At 34.3% G+C, this 27,338-nt stretch overlaps 3 protein-coding genes across 3 annotated transcripts; 2 read left to right on the top strand and 1 right to left on the bottom strand.

Moving 5' to 3' along the window:
* Positions 1 to 2,678, bottom strand: LOC130805468 (uncharacterized). Its single transcript, XM_057670243.1, has 5 exons — positions 2,361 to 2,678; positions 1,885 to 2,204; positions 1,269 to 1,788; positions 1,128 to 1,211; positions 1 to 105 (listed from the first exon to the last, which is right to left on the bottom strand). Exons 1-5 carry the CDS (start codon positions 2,676 to 2,678, stop codon positions 1 to 3), a joined length of 1,347 nt encoding a protein of 448 aa, XP_057526226.1.
* Positions 2,679 to 9,798: 7,120 nt separating this feature from the next.
* Positions 9,799 to 13,343, top strand: LOC130804062 (uncharacterized). The gene is made up of 2 exons (XM_057668374.1): positions 9,799 to 11,981; positions 12,697 to 13,343. The coding sequence occupies exons 1-2, from the start codon at positions 9,996 to 9,998 to the stop codon at positions 13,129 to 13,131; spliced, it is 2,421 nt and encodes an 806-aa protein (XP_057524357.1). The 5' UTR covers positions 9,799 to 9,995; the 3' UTR covers positions 13,132 to 13,343.
* Positions 13,344 to 16,751: 3,408 nt separating this feature from the next.
* Positions 16,752 to 25,534, top strand: LOC130804053 (PTI1-like tyrosine-protein kinase 3). The gene is made up of 8 exons (XM_057668362.1): positions 16,752 to 16,971; positions 17,715 to 17,889; positions 22,814 to 23,070; positions 23,176 to 23,302; positions 23,384 to 23,657; positions 24,485 to 24,617; positions 24,690 to 24,773; positions 25,175 to 25,534. The coding sequence occupies exons 2-8, from the start codon at positions 17,799 to 17,801 to the stop codon at positions 25,301 to 25,303; spliced, it is 1,095 nt and encodes a 364-aa protein (XP_057524345.1). The 5' UTR covers positions 16,752 to 16,971; positions 17,715 to 17,798; the 3' UTR covers positions 25,304 to 25,534.
* The last annotated feature ends 1,804 nt before the right edge of the window (positions 25,535 to 27,338 follow it).

Raw genomic sequence — 27,338 nt, 5'->3', positions numbered from 1 at the left:
TCATACCCCTTGCTCTTCCATGACGCGGAATGGGCATAAAGGCCCGTGTCTTCGATCATAAGGAAATATGGGAATTCTCCCATACTTAGAATTTTTACACCATGACTGAGCGCACCAGGGAGTCCGACTTATTGATCATACGGACTTCCTTTGTACTTGGAATATTTTTCATACTTTATTCATACGATGGTTTAGAGCGACGAAGAAGATGGCGCGGCATAACATCCGTCGTATCTATAAATCGGACAGCAGAATGTGTAATTTTTCTATACTTAGAATAATTTTCGTTTTTGGGGTGCAGTTTAGGGTCCGACTTGTTGACTCCCCGGGCACATTCGAGTGCTGAAGGACTTAGAATAATTTTCTATATTCTACCCCTCCCTGGGGGTCCGACTTATCGAAGTTACGGGAACTTTCCTGACTTACGAGATTGATTTTTTTGAATCACTGAACCCGAGTTTACGGATCCCACTTATGAATATCGAAGATAGTTGAGATTTTACTTAGAATTTTATTCGGGATCTCATTCTAAAGGTCCGTCTTTTCAATGTCGCGAACAGGCAGTATCATGGGCAACCTTGGAATATTTTCGATTTTGGGACCCAATCTAAGGGTCCGACTTTTCGATATCACTGATTCATAGTGACTTAGAATAATTTGATTATCGGACCCCTCTTAAGGGGTCCGACTTATGGATATTACTGAATTTAATAAGATTTGCAATAGATTTTAGTCGAGTACTTACGAATATAAGGCCGGATAATCTGAAAATAAGACTTCTGATGTTATAAATGAATTTTGATGATCACTAAGAATACAAATGACAACGCGAGCATGCCGCGGGATGAGTGCTGATAAAACAGAATACAAATGACAACACGACTACGTCGCGGGATGCGATGATAAAACTGAATTCGAATGACAACGCGAATACTTCGCGGGATGAAACAATTTCGCAGAGTTAAGCTGATAAGACTGATAATCACTGATTGCCCCTATAAATGAAGAATTTCTTCAAATGGTCTCCATTTCATGGGGGGGTAGTTTTTTTTTTTTCTCTCTCTTTTGGCGGGTGTCGCGGAAGGTCCGCGCTTCATGGTGTTGATGAGGCATTGGCGGGCCATTACCTGGTCTCCCTTGAGGATGCCAACTTGTCCATCATCCCGCTCGAATTGCAGCAAGAGTTGATGAGGAAAGATTGCTGCTTTGATCTTGTTAATAAGTGGAAGCCCCATGATGGCGTTGTAGGGGAATACGAGATCCACCACCGTGAATCGTATGGGCATAGTTCTGCTTCCGCTTCTTTCCCCTACTCGCACAGGGAGTATGATTGTTCCCATTGGAATGACCTGGTTTCCTCCAAACCCAATCAAAGGTTTATCAAGGGGTTGCAGGTGCTTTTCTTCGAATTTCATTTTTCTTAGGCATTCCATCGTTATAAGATCGGCTGTGCTTCCGGTATCCACCAATACTCGCCTTACCATCATTTGCCCAACCTTGATGGTAACCACTAAAGGATCAGTGTGTGGTTGTTGCAACGGTTGGGAAGTAGTGGCATCAAATCTCATGATCGGCCCACTTGAGGTGGTTTTTGGGGGTCCTTTGAACAGAGTATGGACGCTGTCTTTCGCAGCGCGGATTGTGGGATATTCCTCGGTGTAGCCGCTGAAAATCATATTGATGGTTCCTTGTGTCTTGGAACTTTCACGCCTAGCCTCGTTTCTTTTCTGGTTCCAAGGCCTTCTTTCCGCGTCGCCTCTCGTGCCATAGTCCTTTCGATTGATGAACCTTGATAGCTCCCCCTCGTCGGCTAGTTGATGTAGAATACGTTTGAGTTCGCGGCATTGGGCCAAAGTGTGGCCGTGCTCTTTGTGGTAATCACACCACAGATTGTAGTTGCGTCGATCGGAGGGAGTGGTAATAGGAGGTGGAGTTGGCAACTCATCCCGAACAGCGAAGAAAATGTCCTTCCTGTTCCGATTGAACCTCGGGTCATTACCTCCATCAAGCAAATTCCGCGTCCTGGACTCCCCTTCAACGGCATATACGTGCCGGGATCGTGGAGGTCCCATGTCTGATGGAGGCTCTGGATGATGCGGCATGTAATTTTTATCCCTCCTAGATGGATGTTCCTCTACGCTCCTTGAGGAGCGATTGGATATTGGATCCTTCTTTTCTGATTTACGCCTCTTTGGGTCATGTGCCTGACATATCTCGAAGGCCGTGACATAGCTTTGACATTGCTTCATGGCCTCCGCGTATGTCTTCACTTGACTCTCGACCAACTGGAACTTGAGCCTTTGAGCCTTCATTCCGTTGATTAAGGCGTTTAAGGCGACTGATTCTTCCAAATCCGTTACCCCCAGCACTGCCTCATGGAATTTCCTCAGATACGATGATATGGATTCCCCTTCCAGTTGCGTTATGCTAAGCAAATGGAAGTTTGATTTCTCCTGCCTTCTGGATGCCACAAAGTGACCCAGGAATTTGCTCTCTAATTGGGCAAAAGTGTGGATACTTCTCCCTGGAAGAGAGGTGTACCACGTCAAGGCTACTCCTGTGAGAGTAGTTGGGAAGAATTTGCACCACAATGCCGGGTTGGTGGTGTACAGCAACATCAAGTTTTTGTATGCCATCAAGTGTTCCTCGGGGCAGGATGTTCCATCGAAGGCCGCCATATTTGGGATCTTTATTTTCCCGGGGTTGGGAGTATTCAGTATCTCCGGAGCCAACGGAGAGATTATTGGCATAAGATCTTCGGGGAGGCTACTCTTGCCGGTCTCATTCCGCGGCATTATGGCGGGGCTGGTGGGATGGCTAGATACCGTGAGTTGCGCTTTCTTCCTTTCTTCCCTCCTCTTGTCCACCAATGATTGAACACTTTCGAACGCCCTCTGCTTCTTGTTTTCCAGGTAAGTACGGGCATCTCGAGAGGCGGTTTTGGATTCTCCGTTTTGGGATTCGCTTCTGTTTAGGCTTGTATGTGTCCTCGATCTTTCCCTCCTCTTCTTATTGCGTCTACTGGAATATGACATCCTTGAGTTCCCCTCTTGAGATTTATGGGATTTTGATAGCTCCTGGTGGGGTTCGATTCTCTCTCGCAGATTTTTTATCTGCTCCGCCATTTCTTCCAATACTTGCTGTTGAGGAGGGTTATTGTTATTATTCATGACAGTGCGGAGTTGTTCGGAAAAAGCGGCAGTGAGGTTTCGTGCTAGCATGTCCAGATCACGACGAGTCACGGCTTGGTTATTAGCGTGACCTGCGGAAGTGTCTGTATCTGTGCTATGCACGGTTGCGGTTTGTGTTGGATTTCTTTTGGGAGCCATGACTTTTTGTAACACTCCCCACAGACGGCGCCAAACTGTTTCGGTAATGAAACGAGGAAGTGCAAAAGACACTTAAAATACCTGGAGATTGATGGAAGAGTGATCAAGTGAAACGGTTTATAAGAGAAAGCGACTTGAATTCCTGCAATACAACACGTTAGCCTTGTCCGGGGGGTGATCTCCCGGAAAATCCCTCCGACGCTCAAGTTAGAACGTAGATCGGAAATTAATGAATGACAGATTGTAGAATGAATGCAAGAAGGAAGGTCGGGATTGGGATTGCTAGTGCTAGTGCTAGAGTTTAGGAAGGCTAAGGAAGTAATGTAAGCAAGGATACTAGGAAAGCTATTTCAGATCATCCTCCCTTCTTGATGGTAGCCCCTATTTATAATGGTGAGGAAGGGAAGTTGTTTCTGAGAAAAAGTGGACTATCATGGGAGTAGTGGGCAGTTATTCATCTTGAAACAAGGAGAGCCATGCATTGTGGGAGAGTGGGGAGTTAGGGTTTTTTAGAGGTAACTGACTCGTGGGCCATTCAAGGAAGATGGGACTTCCAGAAAAAGCTCGTTGACCAAAAGTCAAGGTCAACTGAAAAGGTCAAAGGGTATTTTAGTAATATGATGCTAATTATTAAATAAATAAATTAATTGAATAAACAGTACCATGACACTGAGTCTTATTTTTTGAGACCCATCGGATCTGAGTCGTGTCTGAATCTCAAAAATAATAGAGGGTTTGGGTCTGTGTCCAGACCCTCGAACCCATACCTAGACCTCTAGACCCAGACTCTAGATTCGCTATAGACTCAAACCCAGACCCTAAATTTTATTAGATATTTTTTTACAATTGCACTGTTGCACAATAATACTACAAGCTGTACTGCACATTTTGAATACCCAGTTCAATAATGTTGATTATATTTTATGAGCCTATATAGATGACTTAAAATAGAACATTATTAATAATTTTGCTTAACCAAGAGCACTCACTCTCAGAAATTTTAGTTGTGAAGTGTGAATTCCTTCTTCCAGAATCTTGATAGGACTATTTCTGGAGTCTTTCGTTTGAAAGGAATTTCAATAACCTCTAGATTGTCTGCTGGATGCTCTCATTTAGAATACTTCCCTACTTGCTGTTGTCCGTTGGCTTTGGGAGTAATACGACTTTGAATCCATTAAGGACCATAAAAGACTCTAAAACCATTAGACCCCACGGAATTGGGTATGGGTCCGAAAATTTCAGACCATTAAAGTTCGAATCTGAGTCTAGATCCATTTAAATTTATGGGTCTGGATCCAAATCTGACTAAACCCGCCCATGACCATCCCTAATGAGCCATTGGATAAGCCTATGAGCAACTACCACGAAAAAAGGATGTAAACTTAATCGGATTATTATGAATATTGAATACAACACTATTAAAATTGTTTCTTTGTAAATCACATACAATAACATCTTAATTACAAAAAGTTTATTGTAATGACATCTAAATTACAAAAAATTAAGAAAAGTTTGATATTAAAATTTTCAATTTTGGGTGTTTTAATTCTAAAAATCATAAATAAATGTGAAAATATGGACTTTTATTTAAAAATTTTAACTTAAAAAAATTAAGAAAAAAATACCTAGAACAAAGAACAATGCCAGATGTTCGTTTTTACCAAATATATATTTTAAAATAAATTATCTCTATGATTGGAATTTTGATATAAAAACGTTAAGTTAAAATTTTGTTGCGTCTTAAAAATTTTGAAATCAAAGTTTCCAAAAAGTTCTTCGCTACTAATTTTTCTACAAAAATAAATTAAGAACAAAGATTGTATTATAAAAAATAAATTAAAGATGAAAATATTCACAACAAACGGGTGAAAGATTAGATGATTAATGTTGATATTTTCCATAAATTATCATACCACCTTGGATAATTTTTGGTCTAATGGCTTTTCTTTTTCTATTGGGATATGTATTTGATTCTCATCAAGTTACCATATATGAAAAATAATATTCCTTTTTCTTGTATGCAGCCTATAAAAGATTCTCATAGAGTATATAACATATTCCGGGGTCTCAATCATTAGTTTAAGTTTTTGGTTGAGTTGGTTCTTTGACATGGTATCGGAGCCAGTGAAATAAGAGGTCACAGGTTCGAATCTCAACCACGCCTCATTTAAAGTGGAATAGTTAGTGTCAGGTATGAGGAGGTCCTGTATCGCAACCATACTTCAAGCCCAAAAGGCTCTCGTGTGAGTGCGCGTGTTAGAGTATATAACATATCTTGGGGCCTCAACTATTAGCTTTAACTTTCATTAAATTGAAATAAAAACAAAATAACAAGAATGAATCACCACTTTTTTTTCATTCTCTTATTAGACGTCCATTTATTATTCACATGTAAGTTGTTTCACATTGGAGAAAAAAAAAATTGTATCACTTTACAAACTATAGAAGTAATTGCTATTACTATCATTATTTTTAGTAGTACAACCCAGTTACAATACGTGCAAGATTGTTCAACCATTTGTAGGAACTTACAAGATTATGTTCCAATTACGGATACAATTATGGTTGGCCATCAAATTTTTGTGGAACATCATACAACTATTCCTTGAAAGCATCTAAAGTTGTTAAAAAAAAAATGAGTTAATTAAAAATTGAAATTATTCTAAAAAATTTAGTGAAATGCCTTTTTTAATGAGTCAAATATGTTCTTTTATACCATTATAAAATATAAAATGGCTTTAAGTGTCAATATGATACACTAAATTTCAATTTTGAAATTTTAAAGCCATAAAAAAATTACACGTGAGAAAAAAATATTAGTACAGTCGTCATCTATTCTAAACGGTAAAGTTATAGATTAGAATTAGAATATAAAAGTTTTTAGCTGCATCTTTTTCAATTTAACTTTCTCTGTAACAAAAAAATATCTTTTGATCAAATATTTTTGAATTTTAATTTCTTCTCGTAAAATGTCAGTGAGAATTTATTTTGAACGGGTAATGTACTTAAAACTTGATTCCATTGACTAATAACGAGGAATTGACATACCATGGTTAAGCCGTTATGAGTAAGACTGTAAGAGTTCACGAAAGAGTCCCACTAGAAAATGTGTAATGTAGGCAAATTTTATCTTGCAATCACCCTCACGTATCGACACTTAAAAGTGTGGTGAAATGTTTGTGCAAGGAACTGTGGTGCATTTACTTTCTACTTTGATTACTCCTATTTTTCATTACAATGAATTAGCCCGAATTGCTTTTAATATGGAGATTTAGAAATTATGTATAATGAGTTAAAATAGTGAGAATTTTAGAAATTAAAGACGGGAATAAAAAGTAAAATAGATGAAATCATGTCTAAAAATAAAAATAAAATTATGAAATGAAAAAAACGAATAATAGGCCAAATTCATCAACACTCCTCTGTACTAGAAGTATTATATTTACATGAAAGAGAAAAATGATAGTTTTTATGAAAGTGGTAATAAATAAAGAGACATAATATATTGTGCGGATGAAATTAAAAAATGGATAAAATGCATAGATGAAATTAAAAGAAAGTAAGAGGCCATTGTCTAAAAATAGGAATTAAGTGAGACGAACCAAAAAAAAAAAACGTTATAAATTTAATAGGACGGAGGAAATACAAAATAGGAATATATTTGTAGCTTGTTTGGTAGCAAAGCAATAATGCCATTGCCAAGACATATCCAAGTCTACTCCAAGTCTTCTCCAAGTCTTCTCCTAACTATATCATCCATTTATATGACTACGTCACATACTTAAAAAAAGTGTTCCTACCAATTACAAAAAGGCAAACAATAATAAGTATGCATGAGTATGACTGCTTTGAATTTTCAAAGTCTTATGGTTCAAAGATAATTGTAGATGTTAGAGAATTTTAGATTAACTTAATAATTAGGAAATTTCTCTTTTATTTTTTTTATAGAATTTTGATTTTCACTACTTTTAAAAACAATAATTTTTCTCATTTCTTTATTCTCACAAGTTCTCTATGAATTAACTATATACTTGGATCATAAAGATGTTTTTACGTTCACAAATTCTCAAATTAAATGGTTTTACCACAAGATAATTTATATTGACCTAATCTAATATACACTTATTATCTTAAAGTGATCACTTTTTATAATATTAAGTAAATTTATAACTTTAAAATAATTACTAATAATATTAAAGTAATTTAAGATGATGTGTTAGCAATTATACAAGACTTATTGTCCATTTACTTGAACCATAAAAGGGCACACAAACCCAATCCTTAAAGTTCGCCACCCCTTTTCATTTTTTCGCCACCCCCCTCTAAAATTACGTATTTACCCCTGTAGTTAAAAAAATTACAAAAATGCCACTCTTTACAAATTTCTTATTTATAATAATAATAATAATAATAATAATAATAATAATAAAAACAATAATAAAATTAAATAATAATAATAAATAAAATTAATAATAATAATAACATTAATAATAATAATAATAATAATAATAATAATAATAATAATAAAAACAATAATAATAATAATAATAATAATAAAAACAGCAATAATAAAATTAAATAATAATAATTATTATTCAAAAAAAAAAAAAGTTGAGTCGCACAAAATTGGGCGACTGAACCTAGGTCGAGTCGCCCAGATCTGGGCGACTAAACCTAGGTCGAGTCGCCCAAAATTGGGCGACTCAATTTATTTATTTATTTTTTTTTTCTTTTTGGAAAATAATAATAATAATAATAATAATATTAATACAAATAATAATAATTTCTAGATTAATGTGGTCTATTAGCTCAGTTGGTTAGAGCGTTGTGTTATTAACGTGAAGGTCTCAGGTTCGAGACCTGCACAAAAGCTAATAGACCACATTAATCTATAAATTATTATTATTTGTATTAATATTATTATTATTATTATTATTATTATTATTTTCCAAAAAGAAAAAAAAAAAAAAAAAAAAAAATTGAGTCGCCCAATTTTGGGCGACTCGACCTAGGTTCAGTCGCCCAGATCTGGGCGACTCGACCTAGGTTCAGTCGCCCAATTTTGTGCGACTCAACTTTTTTTTTTTTTTTTTTTGAATAATAATTATTATTATTTAATTTTATTATTGTTGTTATTATTATTATTATTATTATTATTATTATTATTATAAATAAAAAATTTGAAATAAGTGGCAAAATTGTAATTTTTAAAAAATCAGGGGCAAATTCGTAATTTCATTTGGAGGGGGGTGGCGAAAAAATGAAAAGGGTGGCGAAGTTTAGCAACACCCCACACAAATATATTCCATTTACTTTGACGGTTGGACCATAAATTTAGTTTTTCCACATATATGGTCAAGAAGTTTTTATCTACTGTGAATTGTGATTGTGATAGATAGTTAACATTAACGTTTATCGTACTTTTAAATTTGCATTATATGATTTAAAAGATTTACATTTTTAAGCTATGTGGTGCTACTTAAAATTAGCAGAAGTATGATGTTTTTATTTAAGTTATTATATTAATTTCAGCTTATATGTTTTAGACAGATTTAAAATCGAATTTTATGTACATATTAATTATAATTAATTTAAAATTTATTTTAAAGTCGGCTTAAAATCAAATTTGATTATAAAGTCAAATAAATATTAAATTGTCAGATCTATGTTAAAGTTAAAACACATTTTTAGACGGAAGGAGTAAGCTTATAATACAAGAAGAGATAACCTGGCATCAACAATTTAACACGTTTCCAAGTTCCAATCAATAACATAGAAACAGAAAGTGGAGACGAACATACTTCCATGAAGAAACACTAGTAACAGAAAACCATTTTCCAGAAAAAAGAAAAAAAAAAAAAAAAAGCAAATAGCTTACCCAAAACTTTAATCATAAAATATCCTCGAAATTGACTATGATATTAGCAAATCAAAATTATGGTGGGACCATGACGTTTTTACGGTTTTCCTAAAGAAACTCCACTTAATTTACATTTTATAGATGTGACATAACCACCTCCAAGTAGTCATGAACTTTTGAGCGTTTGGACGGGTTTTGAACATGAAATTCTCAGTCTGGTCAATTTAATACTATTACGTATACATTATACATATTTATAATCCCAATCTGATTTAATTTTTATATTAAGGGTATTTACCAATCAAGTCAAATCATACTATCTTTGAATTAATTAAGTTAATTTTAAACACCTCTGCCCAAGCCCCCACATAGGTCCACCCCATAAGTAACCCTTGAAGGCCTAGCATAAGAAACGTGGTCCTCAAGTTTATTTAGTCCCTATCATACAAAAGACCAACCCATTTCTTACTTTACTTAATCCCAATCCAATCATCTATCACAAATTTTTAAATGAGACGTAGTGAGACAATTTCTGTTAGGTTGACCCCATGAACATTTAATGTGTTAAAAATGACCAATAACTTTAATTATGATCAGTTAATTACAAAAATAAGCAAATTATATGGATCCATCTCATGGTGAGCCAGTATCATACAAGACGATTGATCATTTATATATACAAACACTAAGCTTTACAAACACACAATTCATTTTCACATCAAAAACACATATCACCCAATAAGCTTTACAAACTAAAGTCTTAAACCCACCATCCCAAAACTTTTGGATCATATCCCATTATATACATGGATATTGCTAGTTCACAGGCAGAAAATGGAAATTTGTGCTTACAGATATCTGAACTAAAAAGGCTAAGTGATGCATACCCACAAAACACAACCCATTTTGAGCCTGAAACAAGCAGGAATGACAGCAGTAAAACTAGCACAGAACCCTCTGTACATAATCCAGTAGTCCCTGCACCTGAAAAAAGACTAACCCTTTTCGCTCTTCGCTTAGCCATCCTCGAAAAGTCAGCTACCCGATTAGGCACACTTGGGTTCATTTGGGCTACAGTGGTTCTTCTTGGTGGCTTTGCAATAACTTTAGAAAAATCGGATTTTTGGATCATAACAGTCATTCTTTTAACAGAAGGAACAAGGATTTTTAGTCGAAGTCACGAACTTGAATGGCAACGTCAAGCTACATGGTCTATTACTGATACTGGGATCAACAGTTTTCGACTTCTTAAGTTGGGTTCGAATAAGATTTTTAATGCTATGAAGTCGGTTTTCACCTCACCGAGTTTATGTGCTAAAAGGGTAGAAAAATCGCGTAAAGGGAATAAAAGAAACATGGCTAATAGAAGATGGGATAGTTCAGATGTGTCTATTTTACCTTACTGTTCTCGATTATTTCAGTCGAGAAATGTAAGTAAGATTCTTCAGTGTCTTCAAGTTGTTGCAGCAATTGCTTGTGTTAGTCTGTCTTTGATGAAACTTATAAGGAGAAACTTTGGAGAAGTCGAAAAATCTGATTCGGACAAAAGGAATAGGAAATCGGCTTTGTGCATATTCTATGCATTGGCTTTAGCTGAAGCCTTTTTGTTTTTGTTTGAAAAGTTGTATTGGGAATTGACAGTTATGTATTGTAAAATTTTTGTTAAGGTAAACGAAGAATGCGAGTTTGGACTTTCGGGTATTGTTTCTGTAAGGAGATTCTTTTACGATGCTTATTCGAGATGTATTGAGGGGAGTATTTTCGATGGGCTAAAGATGGATATGGTTTCGTTTGCTATGGAACTTTTATGTTCAAATTCATCGGAAGAGCAACTTATGGGTGCTCGAATTCTTAAAAGTTTTGCAATGAGTAGTCGGTTTTGTGATGATACATTGCAAAAACTCGGGGTAAGTTTCTCGACAGTTGAAAGATTAGTAGAGATATTGAACTGGAAGGACCCCAAAGAGGAGGAAATCAGACAATCAGCAGCAGAAATAGTGTCGAAACTAGCAGGAATGAAACAGAATTCTCTTCGAGTTGCAGGAATTCTAGGTGCCATGGAATCGATTTCATCACTTCTTTTTGTTGAGAAAACCGGGATTTCAATAACCGAGACATTTTATAATCTCGGGCTACTTATTCTCATGAAGCTAGCTCAAGACCATGAGAATTGTGGGAAAATAGGGAATACAAAAGGTTTACTACCTAAAATCATTGACTTATCTTGTGTAGGAGAGAAATTATTGATGGATGAAAATGTCAGGGATTCATGTATTCAAAAAGCTAAACGAGCCCTTCAAGTTATAAAAATGCTCGCGAACACAACAGGTAGTACAGGAAAACAGCTTCGAAAAGAGATATCGGAGATTGTTTACACATTTAGCAATATCCGAGACATATTAAGGTATGGGGAGAAATATCCCGAATTGCAAAAACTAGGGATCGAGATATTGACAAGTTTGGCGATAGAAAATGATGCAACTGATAGAATTGGACACACAGGTGGAATCATTAAAGAGTTGTCGAAGATTTTCTTCGAAGAAGGGAGGCCACACCCACATGCTCAGGTGGGTGTTAGGAGTGCAGCGGGTGAAGCTTTGGTTATGCTCATGTTGGAAAGCGAGCAAAACTGCAACTACATCTTGCGGTTAGGGACAATGAAGAAGCTTGTGAACGCGTTAGAGGATCCATTGGTTCGTTTGAATTCAGCTCAGGTTTTAAGAAATTTGTGCACTTATGGTACTCAGGATTGCTTCCAAGAGTTAGGGGGAGTAGCTGCAGCAGTTCCCACTGTAAGTTTTGTAGATGTTATATACTTAATTTCCTAATTACCCGTGAAAACAGATATTTGCACTACTAAAAACGCTACTTAAACTGCTATGCCAAACACACCCAGAATCAACATTTACATGAATAGTGTGCACTCGAGAAGGCAGAGGCTGTTAGCACTTTCGTACTTAACAGTTATTTACTTAGACTGTTATATACTTAATTGCCTTATTAGCCATGAAAATAGATGTCTGCACTACTAAACGCTACTTAAACTGCTATGCCAAACACGCCGAAAATCTTTACATGAATATTGTGCACTCGAGAAGGCAGAGGCTGTTAGCACTTTAGTACTTAAACTGTTATATACTTAAATTGTTATATACTTAATTCCTAATTAGATTTTTAACTGCCTAATTAGCCGTGAAAATAGGTACTTGCACTACTAAACGCTACTTAAACTGTCATGCCAAACACGCCCAAAATCAACATTTACATGAATAGTGTGCACTCGAGAAGGCAGAGGTTGTTAGTACTTTAGTACTTTACAGTCGTATACTTAAAAAGCTATATACTTAATTGCCTAATTAGATTTTTAACTGCCTAATTAGCCATGAAAATAGCTACCACCACTACTAAACGCTACTTAAACTGCATACCAAACACGCCCAGAATCTTTACATGAATAGTGTGCACTCGAGAAGCCAGAGGCTGATAGAATTTTCTAATATGTTTCAGATTCTAAAGGGCATCACATCGGAAGAGGACAGACTACAAGAAGTGATGGTAGGATTAGCAGCACGAGCTTTCAAGTTCATTACTTACTCCGATCCAAGCATTGTGTTTGAGCGAGCAGGAATCAAAGAGAACGAGATTGCAAATGCACTTGTACAGATTCTGAAGAAGCATCGATACCCACCTCCTCGATTTCCCAGGATACGACGATTTACTATTGAACTTGCAATGTGGATGATGAATGACAAGGAATCAAACATACACATTTTCAGAAATTTAGGACTAGAAAATGAGTTACTCAATGTTTTAGATACCACTTCAGAGCTTGAGAGCTTTAATATAATTTCAGGGACTGTGGGGTTAAGTAGGTTTAGGACTTCAATGCATACATTGGTGAAAAATGCACAAAACTTGCTATCAAGTAAGCAATTGCAATAGAATGAATAGCCTTATGTATTTATTTAATATACTAAAAGACATGATCTAATCATTATTTTCGATTTTGCAATTCATAATATCAAATATTGGTTTATTAGTCTCCCTTCTGATCCAACTAGGTCTTGTGCCCGCAAGTGAGGGCACTGACACTAAAAAATGATTTAAAAGTTTAGAAGGAGGTTCTGAGAATCAAAACTAAGACCAACAATGCATATATGTACATTGTTCTTTCACTAAACCAACCGTGCTATCAAATTTAAATGACGTGAGTGTTTTCACAATAATCTTATTGCTCGTCGGTTTTAAGATACAAAAACTCGTCTAAATAGATCGATAATGTAGAATCTTATTTTATTGAGTTGAATTGAAAATACCATTTTTTTTAATATTTATGATTATGATATTTGAAAAATAATTTATTGAATTTTTTTTTACATCGGTTGCGCTCTCACTAAATTTGAGTCCTGAACTCGCCACTTGACATGCCAAATCAATGTCCATAGCAAAATTTTCATTATTTTAACCAATATTTCATTATCAACACAAAACATCACCTAGCAAGTGGCAAATGCTACCCTCTTGAGAGTTGTTATGAGTGAGTCGGGAGCAGAGGCAAAGCTTAGATGAGTGAGGAAAAATTTGTTGTACTTTGTGACTTTAGTTTTATTAATCAAACTTATAAAATAAACTTACAAAAACTTAGTATGTTACTTCCTCTGTTCCATAATATCCGCTATATAATTTATTTTTGGCAATTTCATATTATTTGCTACATTTCCGTTTTTAGTAATAAAACAATTATTTAAAGTTCTACCTACCCCTATTTTTATCCTATTCTATACTCTATAATAAAATATTATACTATACTCTATAAAGTAACCTAACAACTTATTTTTCCTTTTTCTTTTTTCAATTAACAATAATAAAATACTATACTCTATAAAGTAAACAATCAGCTACAATGTAGGTCAATCACTTTTCTTAATTCCCGTGCCCATGCAAATGTAGCGACTAAAACGGAACGGAGGAAGTACAAAACATATGACAAGTTCAAACCTTTGCTTAACATACACCACATGTAAACTTCATCATCGGGAATCACTATATATCGAACATAGTAACAAGAAGATTTTGCATGTGACTAGATATAAAATCTAGGCGACATGCTCTATCCTAAAACATCATTTCCTCCCTACTATGGTGTTTGGGAATGTATACCGGAAATATGTTCTGAGTAACAAAGAATTACACTAAATTCCTAGCACAAGGAATTTAGAACGACATGAGAAAACTTAATGGAAGAAGAAACGAAAATTTACAATCAAGGATTGCAAGTTCTCTATGTAAAATGCTAGAGAGGATAAGAAATTCAGAAATCACATGTATATCTCATGTAAAAAATAACTTACACATTCTTTCTATATTTAAAGAAGAGCATATAACCATTCATGAAGTAATATGTCACTTCATGAACCGCAACATCCATTCATGAATCAATGTCGATCATAAATCAATCCATCCCAATATATTCAGTTAGTATAACCATATTAACCGTAGGTAGTTATAGCATAACTAACAAAACCGAATAAAACAACATTGCAAAAACCAACGCGAAACTCGCGATCAGTGAAAAACTTCGCGACCCGCAAATTGTGTTTTTTCCAAAATAGAAACTTTGCTTTGAAAACTCGCGACCCGTGAACCTTTTCGTGATCCGTGAAAAATACTTTCCACAAAAATAGTAACTTTGCAATTTTTGGGTATTTCCAATTAATTAATTATTTGATTAATTTATTTAATTTAATTAATTTATTATTTTCAATAACCATTATACACTCTAAATGACAACAAAATTCTCATATTAACATCACAAAAAGATTTATGTGAAGGAACTGAAATCAACACAATTTTAAGGAATTTATTTAATTTTATTATGCTGATAGTAAGGCCTAACAAGTAGTGCTATGAATTATAACATAGTGTAAAAATATTTATGGGCCAAATACACGCATAAGCTAGAAAATTTGAAATACTTAAGCAAAAAAAAAAAATAATAATTAAATAAACTAAGTTTTAAACTTATTTCAAGAGCTAGCATGAAATTCCCAAATCCGAGGTTTGGGGCTGTTCGCAGTTACTAACTGCGAACAGGTCAAAAAAGACAAAATAACTATTCGCACTTACTAACTGTGAACAACTATTTGACCTGTTTTGACCAGTTCGCAATTAGTAACTGCGAACAGCAACAGGACAAAATAGTTGTTCCCAGTTACTAAGTGGGAATAGCTATTTTTGTCTTTTTTGACATGTTCGCAGTTAGTAACTGTGAACAGACCAAAACTTCAGGTTTGAGAATTTCACGCTTACTTTTGGAATAAGTTTAGAACTTAATTTATTTAATTAATTTTTTTTTTTTGGCTTAAGTATTTCAAAAATTCCATAAGCTACACTTTCGGTGATTTATAAGGGTAGGTGGTGGCCAATCTTCACCCTAATGTAGCTCCACCTATAGCCGAGGGGAAGTTTCTAAAATATGAAGAGAATCCCTTTATTTAAAAAGGTCTAAAAAAAGACATATTAAAAATCTGATTTTTGAATTAATTATTAAAAAATATAATATTTTTAGCAACACATGTAAATCTTCATATAATATATATCAATACTTTTTCATAATTAATGACGATTTATTAGCTTGATGATGACTACTTGTTCAATAATTATTGATTTTGGGTTTCTTGTTCATAGGTGCATTTTGATTTTATTTTTCTTTGATGATTATTCAATTTAGAAAATAAAATAGTGATATTATTCCTATAAAAAAGTAGTGTTATTATTACTTTGTTATATATATATTTTTTAATTAAATTAATTAAACTAGTTAGTATTTTATTTAATAAAAAATAGTAGTTTGTTATTATTACTTAAAAATAAACATATAGTTGTACTCAAAAAGCTAAAAAATTAACTTTCACTCAAGGCCCTAAAAGTTTGGAGACATGACTTTGAGCAAATATTTATCCAATAGTTTATCAACTGCAACCTCTTTATTAATTTTGACGAGGGTTTGATATTTTGTCATCCAAACATTCCAGATTTTCAAAGATAACTTTTCTAAGTAGAGGCATTTAAAATAGATTTGATAATTCGATATTTATCCGTAATCAAATCCGACTTGATTTTACTTCAAAATAAATTTTAAACCAACCTAAAACACTTAATCCAAAATAAATTTAAATTATATCAACTATGTTGACGAATTAAAACAAAATAGTAGCACAAATTAAAAGAACAGCTGGTCTCTTGAGATGACGTCTCTTTAAGAGATGTATCTCAAATTCAACCCATTAAAATTAATGTCTACTTACTGTATTTTTAATGCCTACTTACATTATATTTAATGTTTACTTACCGTATCTTTAATGTCTACTTTCAATATCCTAAATATCTGTTTACTTCATTTTTAATGTCTATTTACGATATTCTAAAAAATATATAATTAACCTACCCAATTAAAGATAGTCTCTCAAAGAGACGTGACTCGCAACAATTCAACAATTTGCGTTCAAAGAAGGACTAAAGACGACGGACACGGTTCCTAATTCCTATGGAGTCCCACCCACCGGCCATACACGCTGGAGTAATTCGTCGGGACACTAAAAGTTAGAGAGAGAAACATTTTCCTTGTAATTAAAGCCTTTCTCACTCTATTTGCCCATCTGTCTATTCTCTTCTCCCTTCTTCTTCTTCTTCTTCCTCTTCTTCTTTCCATCCCACCATAAACAATTCCATTTCCATTCCCAAATTTGAATTCCTTACTGTTTTTTCTGTTGGCCAGACAAGGTATGCTGTTCAATTTCCCTTTCTACTCATAGTCTTTGTTTTTTTTAATCATCCCAAATCATTTTGTATGTCAATGTCCCGACAATTCCGCTATTGATCTAGGCCTTTTCTTTTTTCTTCATTTTTTCCTTTCGTTTTTTTTCTAATTTCATTTTTTCTCTTTTTTTGATTAAAAAGTTTTAATCCCTCCCCCCGTTTCTGGGTTTTTAAGCAAATTTGATTCTGGGGTTGTTTCAGAATTTCAACTTTTTTGGGGGTGAATTAAACAACTTAATAGGGTTTGCAATTTCAACTTTCAGAATTTTTTGTTGATGGATGACTACTTTCACCAACGTCGTTTTGGGGTGAGGATCAGTGGATCCCCCTTTCACATTTTCTGTGTTATTTTTCCTTTTTGATTTCATGGATGTTTGATTTTTTCTATACAATTTGTGTTAGGCATTTAATTCAGTTCTTCCCTTTTTATTGTGTTACTATATTTATATTAATATTATTATTATTATTATTATTATTATTATTATATGTTAATTTATCACGGTTGAAACATGTGGAAGTAAAGAAATTATATTTTATGAGATTTTGAATATTTTTATTGATTCAAATGAGGTAATATGTATACGGAAATCTGTCTGATTTTATGTGAAACATGTAAAGTTAATCCGTGTTTCTTTGAAATGAATGAATCAACAATAAGCATTGCATCAAGTAATGAATACTATGGCTGTCTGATTGTTATTTGTTAGGCACATGCCCCGCCTTCTGGCCACTTTGTACGGTTGAACGGAAAAACTAAAGACGATTTGCATTTGAAAAAACCGACAAGAAGAATGCGGAGGTGGCTTTGTTGTACTGGCCATGTAGAAGACTCTTACCCATCAAATGAGGAGCCCTTTAAAAGCCCCAAGAACAATACAGAAAGTATGTTGTATTTCTTTTCGTTTCCAGGAATCTGCATACAACAATGTCTAATAACTGCTTTTCATGTGTTTGATTGATGTTGTTTGTGCTTTGTTGATGAATTGTTGAAATTTTGATTAAAAGCCCTTTCAAAGTTAATTGGTTGTAATTTCATTTTCTGGGGTTCCATGGATCTGTCATGGGGGTTAATGTGTTTGTTATTAGGAAGATTCTTGGTATGTTTGTAGAATACTCTATCAAAAGATAATTGTCTATGCTGTTGATGCTTACTATTTTAACAATGGCATGCTGAGGTGGTTGAATGTGGTAATTTTTTTTGGTAGGACTATGATTTTCAGGTGGGTTTGTTCATAGATCATGGTTGCTTAGTCGAGTTAAATTGGGGTTTCTTAAGGAGATGGACGGGTGTTCTAATCCTCTAATTAGTTGCTTTAAGCTTTAGGCTAGCTTTGTACTTCCCCATGTGAAAGCTAAATAAATGTGTGGATGAATTTTCCTTTAAATACATTTCTGGTTGGAGCTCACATCATGACATTACAAATTTACAACAATGCAAAAACCTCAATCTAAACAATTTGGGATTCTCTCTAGGAAACAAAAATGATTAACGTGAGCTTAGTATAAATAGCTAGCCCAAGAGAGCCTTGCGCGGCGAATAGTTGGGCGCCTTGATAGGGCTAGGCGAGGTGATTCCAAAAAGCTAGCGCCTAAAGGCAAGCCCTTTAGAGTGTTTTTTGGTCTTAGTCTGAAAAGCTGCTTTGATGTGCACACTCACCACATATGTAATCTCCTCTTCTTCTTCTTCTTTTATTCTTTCTTTATTTCTCTTCCAAAATTTTCATGGTTTTTTTTTTGGGGGGGGGGGGGTAATTTATTTTTATATGGATTTATTAGGACTGGAAGGAATGCTAACCTATAAATACAACAACAACAACAATGACAAGTCCTTGATCCCAAAAGATTGGGGTCGACAGCTCTAAAAGTTGTCCACATGGTTTTTTCTTCTCCATTCATTCCTATTTTCTACTATTTCAATTTATAAGTCTGGATTCTTCATATTCTTTTCCACTCTTGTTCCTCAAATCATCTTCGATCTTCCTCGCCTCCTTTCCGAGTCTTTAGAGCTCCAACTTTTTATTGATTTGCTAACTGCCTTTGCACATACCCAAACAACAACCTTAAGCGATTATATTTGATTTTTTTCTCTACATTTGTAACTCTTAAACCCTTTTTTATATCTTCGTTCCAAATTTTATTCCTCAAGGTATGTCCACTCATCTATTAAAGCATTTGCATGATGGTCACATCAAAGGAGCTTAAGTCCATATTTCAAATACCTTGGGTTCATATTTCCATTGTAGATATTCGGTCTCCCTAGCATAAATCCAAATTGGTTATTTGATATTGAGGTATATCGCCTCATAAGTACCTCTATCATTATTTTCCATGACTTTATAGTTATTGCTCATGAGTTTTATCTCTCGATAGTTAGAGCAATCTTGGACATTTCTTTTGTTCTTGTAAATGGGCACTAGATAATTTCTACGCTAGTCATTGGACATCTTGTTTGTCATCCAAATCTTGTTGAACAGATTAGTTAGCCAAGTTACTCCAATCGTCTCTAGACATCTCTATACCTCAACTGGTATGACCTAAGTGCTTACTTTAGCTTCATTTATATCAAAACCCCCTCCACCTTTGATTTTTGTGTTCTTTACATAAGTTCTCTTTTTTCATTTAAGGGAGTGATTCTTGTGTCCCTACAACATTTCCTTGTTCTCCATGATATAGCTCATCAAAACTCCCTTCATTAATCCTTGATGTTCTCGTCTTGAACTAGAATGCTCTTATTCTTATTCCTAATACAATTTACTACACCTATGTCATTAATTTTTTGCTTGCCTCCTCTTTGCCTTCTTATATTTATCTTTTTCTCTTTCTTTAGAATCTAGTTCGTCAAACACCTACGTAAAAACCTTTAATTTGCCTCGTGAGTTGTTACTTTTGTCTTTATTTTAATTTTCTTATGCATGACTAAGTTTTCTTCATTCTTACATTTTCCAAATACAAGATAACATTTTTTCTTTTCCTTGATGACTACCTTGACCTATTCATTCCACCACATTGTGTTCTTCTTTACCACAAAACTACCCCTGACTCCTAAAATCTCCTTAGCTATTTGAATGACACAAGTTTTCATTTTTGTCTAAATAATTTCTGCATTAGATGTCATTTCCAAATCAACTTCTTTAATAACTTTATAGGCAAAAACTTGAAGGTAAACATCTAGGACAAGTAATTTGTGTTGGGTGGCTACACACTCTCGTGGGATCATAGTGCAAAAACAAGGCCACATCACATCGTAGCTGCCGCATTGTAAAGGTTTTTAAAAATAATAAATCAATATTTTCTGCGTCGTAAGTGTAAAAATCTGTGTTTTCGGCCATCTTTACGGATATTTTATGCTTTTGACTGATATTTAGGCGTTATGATAACCGCGTCGCTCTCGATACCGCTTGACCATTACATTACCACAATCGCGACCATTACCGCATTTTTACACTAATGTTTGGGATAACGCTACTATTTAGCAACTATTTGCTATAAATCATCCTTATCAAAAACTAGTCGATTTGGATTGCGTTTACTCTAGTTCTAAAAGTCACCACGTGACTATCTCTTTTCTTAAACCATGTATTAGCAACCAACAATTGCATGAGAGTGCAAAATTCAAAATCGATTCTCCTTTTGCGTTCTTAGTTTCATAGCCAAAACTTCTATGAACGTTTTTGTAGCCACTGTGACATACCTCTATGTGCTCATTCAAATCACCTCTGGCATAAAGCTTCACATTCATTGGTATATTTTGTACAATATCATCAAGATCTTCTCAAAATTTTCTTTTAATTGATTTCTCAATCCCTACCGGCACTGCATAGGCACTTATGACGTTTAAGATCTCTTTATTTTTTACAATTTTCTCACTTGTAATCCTATCGTTTTCTGCATACCTCTACTACATCTTTAAATATTCTTCAACCATAATGACATCAACTCCATTTCGACTTCTATCTTTTTCCGATCACAGTAATTTATATTCATGCATTCAACCCATTCGTCTCTTGTAGACATAAAATGTTAATTTTCCTCATTTTCATATATCCACTAGATCTACCTACTATTCAAGCTACTAGATTTTCAAGATCCCAATCTTAACCTAAGACCCTTGGTTTTCCTTAACCTCCTATGCATAAACTCTATGACCTTTTCTTATTTGATGCCACACTTAGACCATGTGGTGTGTTGTTTTCCGGATGACGTCCTAGTATAAGTAACCTACCGTTTCTCATTTGACACCACATAAATTTGGCGTGTCGCTTCTCAATGTCGACCTACCAACCTTTGCATACTTTTCACAATTTCACTACACCTAGACCTAAGAAGTGTAGCACATTGTTGTGTGGAAGACTCCCTCGATAATTGATTTTTGGTTCATGATTATGAGATGTGATTATGTTTTACTGAGTTGGTTGTCACTAACCTATGCCTCTCCCTCCTCCTCATCCTCCTCCTTTATTCAACAATAAGCGACAAACACTCACATGCGGAGTTAGTACTAACCTATTACTAAGAAAATCAATTCTAATGATCATTTACTTGTATTTTCCTTAATTCATCTTTGTCTATTATCATATGCTCTTGCAAATTCCAATTCTTCACCTCATTCTTCTTTTATAGCATATAGGTCATCTTCGACCTACCTCTTCCTCTTCGTAGCTTCTTGAATTTTTAATCTTTCAATTTTCTAACTTGTACGATATTCGGTGTGAGATAATGTCACCTTTCGATGAACCCTTTTTTTGCTATGTAAGATCTTAGATATGGTTATTTTATAACCCTTTTGTTATTGGGGTGATTAGCATTAGCCACATTGTATTGTATCTAGGATTGCTCCTAGAAAAAACTTTTGTTTCATTGTCTCTTATATGCTAGTGTAGCTGCTATGGCCTTTTTTATTGTGCATTTTAAATTAGACCTATCAATTTTTTATCTCACCTAGAACTCGACTCAAAATCAGTGTTTTATAACCCTAAAATAAATCATTCTAAACCACGAGAAAAGTGGATCAAACTTGACCATGACTCATCCCAATCTTTTTTGGCAGATCTTTTAATGCAAGTTTGAAACAGGACATTCAAAAAGCAAAGTGGTGTGATTTATTGTCTGGATATGTACATGTCATAAGTTAGGTCCAGATGGATTTATTATGTTATAACTTTGACGCTTTTATACAGATTAGCAAAGATTAACGTACCTGTTTTTTGTTGGTCCCTGCTCTGCCAACTAGCCTAGAAACTGAGATTGCTAGTCTATCATTGGTGGATTCTTGAGGTCTAGAGTACAATGATGTGTTATTTGTTGTTGAAGATCTTCCTTGCTCTTCCATAAGTGCAGATTGTTAAATCTGTGAGACTAGTACAACTATGTAAGACATTGATTTGTATATTTGAGGAATTCTTTTTACTTTCGGTTTTGATGATTATAGTATTTTTTTTTTGTTTGATTATTCTTTCCTTTACTTAAATCAATTGGATATTCTATTGTTTTGCCTGCAATAAGTGTAGATGCTTGCAAGTTTTGTTTGTTTGAAGTGTATGCCTCAACAATACTTTCCCTTGTTCTAGTCTCTTTCATTTGTTCTGTTTGATTTGTTGCTATTATTTTATGATTTATCTTTGTTTTTGGTCGGGAAAGAAGATGTGGTTGCTTGCAGATAAAGCTGTTTTCCTAATATTTATGTTTGAACCTTTCATGAAGTGACCTCTCGAAAATTGCAGTGCTCGTTAATTTGAGTTTTATTATTACTTTCATTCTAAAACTGGTCTCTTAACATTTATTTTGATTCATTTACTTGTGTATTTAGAGACCTCTAAGAGCCAGAAGGTGTCTACACCTGCAAATGAAGATGTTCATAAATCAGCACCACCTCCAATTGAAGTACCAGCCTTGTCTTTGGAAGAGCTTAAGGAAAAAACGGACAACTTTGGATCAAAAGCATTAATAGGTGAAGGTTCCTACGGAAGGGTTTATTTTGCGACATTAGAAAATGGGAAGGCAGTGGCTGTGAAGAAGCTTGATGTCTCCCAGGAACCCGAGTCCAATAATGAGTTTCTGACACAGGTGTGGTTCATAGTAGGCAAGTGCAATTTGATCTTTGACTGCTGCTTGCTAGCTTTCAGTCTAACCAGCAGGTCGTACTCTTTTTTTTTTTTTTTTTTTTTGTAGGTTTCTAGAGTCTCAAGGCTGAAACATGATAATATAGTAGAGTTGCAAGGGTACTGTGTAGAAGGAAATATGAGGGTGTTAGCTTACGAGTTCGCTACAATGGGATCCTTGCATGACATCTTGCATGGTATGGATATTGTTCTTGTTTTCTTTTCTATGTGGATGAAATTGGAGTTATTATAGTTTTGACCTGGGGTTCCTGTTGCAGGAAGGAAAGGTGTGCAAGGTGCTCAACCTGGTCCAGTGCTTGACTGGATGCAGCGAGTAAGGATTGCTGTTGATGCTGCAAGGGGATTGGAATATCTCCATGAGAAGGTTCAACCTTCTATTATACACAGAGATATTAGATCTAGTAATGTCCTGTTGTTCGAGGACTTCAGAGCCAAGATTGCAGATTTTAACCTTTCAAATCAGGCTCCTGATATGGCTGCTCGTCTTCATTCTACCAGAGTTTTGGGAACTTTTGGCTATCATGCACCAGAGTAAGTAAACCTAACTTGGTAATTGGCTCGTCTCCATTCAGATTTGTCCTTTTGGTTTGTGTTTTGATAAGTAAAATATGTTATAATATATGTATGTCTAGGTAGCTAGATTAAATTTACTTGCTATTTTGCAAAATGTTTGTACACTCCTAATTTACCTACTAAAAATAGTTGTTTGAGAATAAAGGAAATAGAGAGCGGCTGCTAGGATATTATGTTATTGAAGTGTGTCTGTAGAACGATCATTAGTCTAGCAGATGCCAATTATTTCGATGGGGCCAAAAATTTTAAGTTTTTTGCTTTTGAATTATAATGAATTAAAGTAAAATGGCTCATTAAATCATGCGTACTTCTTATTTATATGAAGTTGCACATGATGTTTGCTACCAAGAGAATCGCAAATAACCTTTTTGTTAGTTTTATCATTAACAAGGGTAAGGTTGCATAGTCTAACCCTCCCATACCCCACTTAATGGCATTAGGTAATGGAATGTTATTGATCATTAGACTAGGGCTACTATATGCATAAGATTGTTGGACTATCAGAAAAGATTCTTGTAGGAAGATATGGGAGTAGCAGAAATGACTACTCTGTTTACAAAATCCCTCACAATTCACGTTTTGGATAGACCTTTGTCTCCCCTTTTACTCTTGATAATTTGAAAAGGCTTTTGCTTATAGGCGCAAGGTTCTTCTAGACATCTCCATGACTACTCTGTCCTCTTACGTCTTACTAGTGATGATGATTTCAGTCTAGGGATTCCTGGAAGTTGTTTTACTTGTTTTCTGCACGTTGTGAATATTTAGCAACTATTTACAATCATCAGGTATGCAATGACTGGGCAGTTGACCCAAAAGAGTGATGTATATAGTTTCGGTGTGGTTCTTTTGGAACTTCTGACTGGCCGCAAACCTGTGGATCATACTATGCCACGTGGTCAGCAAAGTCTTGTAACTTGGGTAAGTATTTATTTATTATTATTTCAACTTACGATTTTTTTTTCTTTACTTGGCTTATCACGCGTCGTGTAGGCAACCCCGAGGCTGAGTGAAGACAAAGTTAAGCAGTGTGTTGACCCCAGATTGAAGGATTACCCTGCAAAGGGTGTTGCTAAGGTATATTCTTTTTTTAACCCTTTTGGCCCGTTTGGTAAGTGGTAATAAACGGCGGTAATGGGAATGAAAACTAGTGTAATTATGATTGAAAATCTCTTGGCTACCTTGATGGTCATGCTTGTCCAACTTCAATCATCTCATTTTCTTCATAAAATTCATTCCAATGCATTATCATCGGGAGAGGTGGTAATGGAATTTTGTAAACAAAAAAACTTTTTTGTGATCAAAGTTTCATTACCATGGAATGATATGGAACTTTTGATTAAATTTTATACTTTAAATCATTCTCATTACCACCATTTAATACCACTAATCAAACAGGCCGTTTATGTAATCTGTTTTAGCATTCGATATCTTTTTCCTAACTCGTTTAAATGGAAAATTTCTACTCTACTCTGCAGTTGGCTGCTGTAGCAGCGCTTTGTGTTCAATATGAAGGGGAATTTAGGCCAAACATGAGCATTGTTGTCAAAGCACTCCAACCTTTATTGAAGGCACCCGCACCTGCTCCAGCTCCGGAGGCAGCGTAATGCAGTGTGTTCCCGACAAAACTTGTCATGGTTGTTATGTTGGAAAGTTTTCTACAATTATTTCCCCTTTTTTTCTATTCGATTTTTTAAATTCGTTCCCGAGCTAAGCTAATGGATTTCGATGTGGGGAAATGAAGTGTTTGATGGCTTAAACTCTTTTGTATGAAAATGAGAGGGATGTAGCAAATTCTCTGTTTCTGATTGTTGAGGTGTTTGGCAAATTATGTTGGCTCTTTTGGTAAATTAGCTAAGATAATCTCTTATGATCGGCCATTGCAAAGCCTTCCCATTTCTCCCCGTAAAAGTGCTTTGAAAACCATAATCTCTGCTAAGTGGAAGCCACAAACCTTTGTTCTTCAATGAGTCGAAGAGTCATATCATGATTCTGCATGATACCAAAATTAACACCTGAAACCTTTGCCACCCCAAGAAGGCAAGCGTATTCCAAACATTTTTACTTTTTACTCTCTATATCATATTTCTTCACGATATCACATAATTATTAAAAGCATTTTTACGGTGGTCATTGGTATAAAATGATGGAAATAATAATGCACAATTAATATAATGTAGAAAAGTCTCTTATCAAATTTAATGAACATGCTTCTGTTACTTTAATCATTTTATTTTTCTTTAAAAAATTATTTTAATGCGTTATTATTTTGAGAAGTTGTATTAGGTGGTAATTGAAAATTCAAAAAAAAATATTTTATAATCAAAGTTTTATCATTAGGATGGGTATGGCACATTTAATGAATAATAACACTATAAATTATTTTGATTACTATAATTTAGTACTAACAATAAAATGAATTGTTAATATTGATCTTTTATATACTAGTCTAGTGTAGATTATAGAAGTATTTCTAGTATATATGACATCCCAGCCAATAACCATTTACGAAATAAATGAAATATAAATGACAATTAGATTTTATAATAGGAAGAATTATCGTGAATAATATAAATTTTTTTTGATTTTTCTACAATAATACCTATTTTTGATTAATCATGAGTATACCAACTTAGGGGTGTATTTTTCAAGAATAATACCAACCATAGTTATCAGAATCCCGATTTTGATCTACGATCTTACGATCCAAAAATAGGCGACCGATTTTGATCATAGGTAGGATCTTAATGTGGTAGAATCGTGTGACCCTACTTAGCTCAAGAATTTAGGTGGTAGGATCATAACATGATTCTACGGTCCAATGATCCGATCCTACATAGATAGTTTTAATCGTAAAATATTTTCATATAATAAAATTTCACTTACATATAAATATATATTCAAAATAATTATGTCAATACCTTTATAAAATTTAAGTTTTTCTTGATTCGTAGTTTAAAAATGATTATTATAAGTATTTTTCTTCAAAACTTAATTATGAAGTCAAATAAGTTTTTACTTGCACCTTAAAACTTAAAAAGAGAACAAACATAATTGATAATCAATAATCAAAAGAACATTAATGTATATTTGTAGGATCCTACGATCCTACGATCCGACTCTACTGATTTCGATCCTGCCCCTCAACGATCCTACGTATAATCCCGATCCTAATAACCTTGATACCAACTTTTGTTTAACCATTAATTTACCTTTTTTTTTTCAAAAAGTCTACTATGGATAAAAGTTAGTATTATTCTAGGCAAACACCCCCTTAAGTTGGTATTATTCATGGTTAATTAAAAGTTGATATTATTGTAAAAAAACCAGTAAAAATTTGTATTATTCACGGTAATTTTTCCTAATAATATTAACGAATTCAATCCAACAACTATTTAGTGACTCATTTATATTTAAGTGCAAGTCGATTTGGATTTAGAAAAGACAACAATAGTTTAGTCAAAGGAGCTGAATCAAACCTAAGTCCTAAGTCCTAAGTCCTAAGTCCTAACAAACAAGAGATGATTACAATTTACAAACTCAATTGAAAACATTAGTCATTAACAATTTAACATTACTCGTAGTCGCAGGCAACTATTCGTCTTCATTCCAATTTGTTAAATAAATATACTACTTTCTCTA

The sequence above is a fragment of the Amaranthus tricolor genome, chromosome 2 (assembly GCF_026212465.1).
Source record: "Amaranthus tricolor cultivar Red isolate AtriRed21 chromosome 2, ASM2621246v1, whole genome shotgun sequence".
Taxonomy (NCBI): domain Eukaryota; kingdom Viridiplantae; phylum Streptophyta; class Magnoliopsida; order Caryophyllales; family Amaranthaceae; genus Amaranthus; species Amaranthus tricolor.
Note: the sequence above shows the minus strand (reverse complement) of the source record. Positions and strands in the feature narration are given on the sequence as shown.

Coding starts and splice junctions, on each gene's coding strand:
- LOC130805468 (XM_057670243.1), bottom strand. CDS start 2,678: ATGGCGGCCTTCGATGGAACATCCTGCCCCGAGGAACACTTGATGGCA. Junction 1,789..1,884: donor CGACGCAACTACAATCTGTG/GTGTGATTACCA, acceptor GGAGCTATCAAG/GTTCATCAATCGAAAGGACT. Junction 106..1,127: donor GCATCCTCAAGGGAGACCAG/GTAATGGCCCGC, acceptor TGGTGCGCTCAG/TCATGGTGTAAAAATTCTAA.
- LOC130804062 (XM_057668374.1), top strand. CDS start 9,996: ATGGATATTGCTAGTTCACAGGCAGAAAATGGAAATTTGTGCTTACAG. Junction 11,982..12,696: donor TAGCTGCAGCAGTTCCCACT/GTAAGTTTTGTA, acceptor AATATGTTTCAG/ATTCTAAAGGGCATCACATC.
- LOC130804053 (XM_057668362.1), top strand. CDS start 17,799: ATGCGGAGGTGGCTTTGTTGTACTGGCCATGTAGAAGACTCTTACCCA. Junction 17,890..22,813: donor CCCCAAGAACAATACAGAAA/GTATGTTGTATT, acceptor TTGTGTATTTAG/AGACCTCTAAGAGCCAGAAG. Junction 23,658..24,484: donor TTTGGCTATCATGCACCAGA/GTAAGTAAACCT, acceptor TACAATCATCAG/GTATGCAATGACTGGGCAGT.